Genomic DNA, 4,440 nt, shown 5'->3' with positions numbered 1-4,440 from the left:
GGGGGGGGGGATGATGATGGTCCCTCTCTGTCCCCAGGGGTCCCTCCTGGTGGGGACAGCCCCCCTACCTTTGAAAGAGGGGGTGTTCCCTCGCCCGGGTGGGTTGGGGATCCCTGTCTGCCCCCACCTGCCCTGGGGGGGTGTGTGTGTGTGACTGCCCAGGACCCTGACTGCTTCCCGGGGGTCCCTACCTGCCCGAGGCTTTGGGGAGGGGAGTCATTGTCTCCTTTTTCCCAGGGGTTGGAGGGCTCTGCCTGCCCCATCTGCCACTGGGGAGAAGGTCCCTGTCCCAGTCTCTACCCCTGAAATGGGGAGGGGGGTTGGTGGGGATGGGTGGGGGTCTGGCCCATGGGATCCCCTCTGGCCCCGAACGGGTTGGGTGGGTGTCTCCTTCTGCCCTTGGGGATGATGAGAGGGGAAGGGGAGGTCCCACTTTCTCAGGAGGTTGGATGTCCCCACCTGTCCTCAGGGTCCCTGCCTGCCTGAGGGTGCCCCCCCCACCCCCCCCAAGTACCCCAAGGGTGGAGGTCCCTAACTGCCCCCATGAATCCTGCTGGAGGGGACCCTCTGCCCTTGAAGGGGGCATAGGGGGGCCCCCTCTGTCCCAGGAGTCCCCTGGGGCAGGGGGGAAAATGTCCCTGCCTTCCCCAGGGTACCCCCATCTACCCAGGGCTCTGTGACCCCCCCCAGCTCCTGCCCCTGGTCCCCAAGTGCCCCCCGGTTGTCCCCACATGCCCGGGGTGGAGGTCCCTGACTTCCCACAGGGGTCCCTGCTGAGGAAGACCCTCTGCCCTTGAAGCCAGGGATGGGGGGGGCCCTGGCCTGAGGACCCTGTGGCACTGTGGGGTGGAGGTCCCTGTCTGTCCTCAGGGGTCCCTGCCTGGGGACCTTCTACCCTTGAAAGCGGGAGGGGTGCCCCTGACCTGGGGGATTCTCTTTGGCCCTGGGGAATGTTGGGGGGGGTCCCTGGGGTCCTGTCTGTCCCCAGGTACCCCCATCTGCCCCAGAGGTGCATGTGCCCACCTGCCCCGGGGATGATGAGGACGGAGACAGCAGTGGCTGACCTGTGGCACAGGTGTACAGGGTGGAGGTGCTGTGCAATGGCCGGCGGCACACGGTGGTGAAGCGTTACAGTGAGTTCCAGGCGCTGCACAAGCGGGTGAGACCCCCCGGGTGAGACCCCCAGCACTGCAGGGGGACACAGGGAGGACCAGCCTCCTCCTCCATGGTTCCTGCTGCCATGATGTCCCCTGCCACTCTACTCTAGATCAAGAAGACCTGCAAGGTCCCCGACTTCCCTCCCCGCCGTGTCCCCAACTGGATGCCCAAAGTGCTGGAGCAGCGCCGGCAGGGACTGGAGCTTTACATCCAGGTAAGCGGTGGGTTTTGTGTTTTTCTTTTTTTTTTTGGGGGGGGGGTGGAGGGGGTGGGGGGTGTGGAGGCGGTGCTGACTCCCCCTGATGCACGGCAGGGTGTCCTGTACCACAACCAGGAGCTGCCCCAGGACGTGCTGGACTTCCTGAAGGTTCGGTGTTGCCAGCAGGACCCCAAGGCCAGCAGCCCCCCGTGAGTAGATGCGCAAGCGGACAGTGCCGTTGGGCTTTGCCAGCTCTGATTTATCCCACACGGTGCCGGGTTTGTCCCCCTCACCCATTGTGAGCACCCCCAAGACACAGGGTTGGGGACTGGCACGCAGCCAGGTCACCCAGGGTGTAAGTGGGACCCTTCACCGGGCGCTGACATCTCCTCTCCCATGGCAGCACCGGCTGCCTGCCCTCCCAGCGGCCCGTCGTCGGCTTCTGCACCGACCCCTACACGCAGCCACCGGGCACTGGTAAGGAGCAGGACCAGGGATGCAGGTCCCCAAAGCCTCCAAGGGAAAAGGCTCTTTTGGGCCCCAGCAAAACATGTTTTTCCTTTAACGGGGCCTGGGAAAGAAACAAAGCTGGTCCAGCTCCCCCCTTTCGTCACAGACCTGCTCCCCAACACCATCCTTACTGGGGTGCTGCAGGGCCTCTACATCCCCTGAGCTGCAACCCCAGCCAGGCAGCGCCCCGAGCCCCCGGCCTGCCGGGCTTCTGAGCACCCACCAGCACTCAAGGGCCACAGTGGTGAGCAGCTGGGCAGCGGCGGAAAGGATCCCTGCAGTAAGAACTCCTCCCTGCTGGGATGGGGCAAGAAAACTGGGTGAGAAGCCAAGGCGTATGGTAGGGAGCCACAGCTGCTCTCCAGGCCAGCGCTGCTCATCCACCACCATCCAAAGCGCCTTTGTTAGGGAGCAGGAGCTCTGCCTTCTGCCCTGATGTTTTGGGGTTGTAGTAGGAGCCTTTGGACCCTGAACCATGATGGAAAACCCCTCAGCATCTGGGCTTTGGTGCAATAAATCACTTGGGCTTGATTGCCAAGAGATCGCCATGCTCTGTAATTCTGCAAAGCAAATCCAGGGCCAATCATGGCACTGCTCTCAGCTTGATGAAATGTGAATGAAGGGGGTTGAAGGGTTGAGGGATGCACCCAGCTGAAGGATGCTAAGTGATCTGCACCCCTCCAAGAGCAGAAGAGAGGAAACTCTTTAAAAAACAGATTGGTCACATTTATTGGTGCATGTGCTTCTTACAAAAGTGATGGGAAGAGGAGCCAGCACCCCGTCCTGCCCGCTGGCCAGCGGCAGGGTGAAGGGGGAGGCCGGGCAGCAGGGGTGCGGGGCACAGCGGCTCTGCTGCTGCTCACCCACCCTGGGATGACAGGGAAATGCATGGAGGGGGAATTACTCTTTGGCGATGGCAAATGGCTTCTCCACCTCGATGGTGCCGCAGTCGGCGATGGTGACATCCTTCAAGGGCTTGTCCCGGCTGTCTGTCTTAGTGTTCTCCACCTTCCTCACCACATCCTGGGGAAAAGCAGAGGTGTGAGAGTGAGGCAATGCTGGGCATGGGCAGAGCCAGCTCAGCGCAATCCCTGCCCCAGAAGGCGCCTCCCAGCCCATTCTCCACAGTGCTCTCCCCCCAGCCAGCCTGCCTAGGCAGCATCTGCCTGGTCCCGCTCTCCCCCTGGGAATCGATCACGCTTTTACCGCCCATCACTCCCTTACCATGCCCTCCAACACTTTGCCAAAAACCACGTGCTTGCCGTCCAGCCACGGCGTCTTCACGGTGGTGATGAAGAACTGGGAACCGTTGGTGTCCTTGCCAGCGTTGGCCATGCTCACCCAGCCAGGGCCGTAGTGCTTCAGCTTGAAGTTCTCATCAGGGAAGCGATCCCCATAGATACTTTTTCCTAAGGGGAGGGGAAAAAGGCTACGTTGTGCTTGGTCATGGAAATATGTCAGGGTAGGGGAGGTGATGGCAGCTCTCTCCACAGGCTGGGTGCGGTGGATGAGGACATCCTGAGGGGAGACTAACTACCAATACCACAGGGCTGCAGGGAACCACGAGCTACCTGCGACTGAAGGGAGCTAAAAGCGCCCCATGAAGTGGGCATGGGCAGGAGAAATCATGCCCCCAGGGGACTGGAGCAGGAGGCTGTGTGAGAGCAGATGAGATAAGAGCTTACAAGCCCAAATGCTGGTATCATTAGCTTTACTAATGTTTGCTATGTGCTGGTGGAAGGTTTGGACTCTGCTGCTACCAGACTAAATGTGTCCTGGCAGCCAGGAGGCCTGGCAGAGGCACCAGCTGCTGCAGAGGAAAGTTTTCTTAGTGAGGAGCTCCAGGTCTTGTGGGGGCAGAGGGCACAGTTACAGGGGTAACATTCAGGTAACAGCCAGCCAAGCCTCACTGCGCCCATCCCTCCCCAGCACCAAGCTCTGCTTTGACGCCAGGTCTCTATGAGCTGTGTGCCCACTCATGCCCACTGTGGCACCATGCTCCAGCTCCCCGCTGGTCCCCAGGGGTAGCCAGGCAATGGGTTGGGAGGCATGGCCGCCGGACAGCGGCTGGATCCTCGGGTTGGCGTGGGCCAAATTACCTCCAGTGCCATCTCCACGGGTGAAGTCTCCTCCCTGGATCATGAAGTCCTTGATCACGCGGTGGAACTTGCTGCCCTTGAAGCCGAATCCTTTCTGGGGGTGGGGAGGGAGAAAACGGAGTGAGGCAACGGGACAGACTAGAGCTGAGCTCCCTCCATCCAGCTCTGCCCCAGGGCACCAAGCAGGAGCCTCCTAGGGGGCTGGGTGAGGCCCGGCCAGGCAGCTGCTGGCCCCTCACCTCTCCGGTGGCCAACGCCACAAAGTTCTCCACCGTCTTGGGCACCGTCTTGCCAAAGAGCCCGATGACGACGCGGCCCACATCCTCCTCGCCGATCCGCAGATCGAAGAACACCTTGGGGGCGGGGGGGGCATGGACAGAGGTAGGTTAGGGGGCCGTCAGTGGAGCCAGCCTCACCTTGCTGGCCCAACACCCCCCCCCCGCCAAATCCAGCCAGGCCTAACCTCGCCGAGCA

At 61.8% G+C, this 4,440-nt stretch overlaps 2 protein-coding genes across 2 annotated transcripts; one reads left to right on the top strand and one right to left on the bottom strand.

Moving 5' to 3' along the window:
* Positions 1-731: 731 nt before the first annotated feature.
* Positions 732-2,047, top strand: SNX22 (sorting nexin 22). The gene is made up of 6 exons (XM_010572229.1): positions 732-746; positions 1,076-1,159; positions 1,268-1,372; positions 1,472-1,566; positions 1,761-1,834; positions 1,974-2,047. Exons 1-6 carry the CDS (start codon positions 732-734, stop codon positions 2,027-2,029), a joined length of 429 nt encoding a protein of 142 aa, XP_010570531.1. The 3' UTR covers positions 2,030-2,047.
* Positions 2,048-2,658: 611 nt separating this feature from the next.
* On the bottom strand, positions 2,659-4,331 carry PPIB (peptidylprolyl isomerase B (cyclophilin B); the record flags this gene model as incomplete). Its single annotated transcript, XM_010572228.1, has 4 exons — positions 2,659-2,890; positions 3,092-3,276; positions 3,967-4,060; positions 4,206-4,331. Coding segments are annotated over 4 exons (528 nt in total), but the record flags the coding sequence as incomplete, so codon positions are not given.
* Between the last annotated feature and the right edge of the window lie 109 nt (positions 4,332-4,440).

This window comes from Haliaeetus leucocephalus, unplaced genomic scaffold (assembly GCF_000737465.1).
Source record: "Haliaeetus leucocephalus isolate CR32 unplaced genomic scaffold, Haliaeetus_leucocephalus-4.0 Scaffold339, whole genome shotgun sequence".
Lineage (NCBI taxonomy): Eukaryota > Metazoa > Chordata > Aves > Accipitriformes > Accipitridae > Haliaeetus > Haliaeetus leucocephalus.
This window is presented reverse-complemented; position numbering and strand designations above follow the sequence as displayed.

Coding starts and splice junctions, on each gene's coding strand:
- SNX22 (XM_010572229.1), top strand. Junction 1,373..1,471: donor GACTGGAGCTTTACATCCAG/GTAAGCGGTGGG, acceptor GATGCACGGCAG/GGTGTCCTGTACCACAACCA. Junction 1,835..1,973: donor CACGCAGCCACCGGGCACTG/GTAAGGAGCAGG, acceptor CTTTCGTCACAG/ACCTGCTCCCCAACACCATC.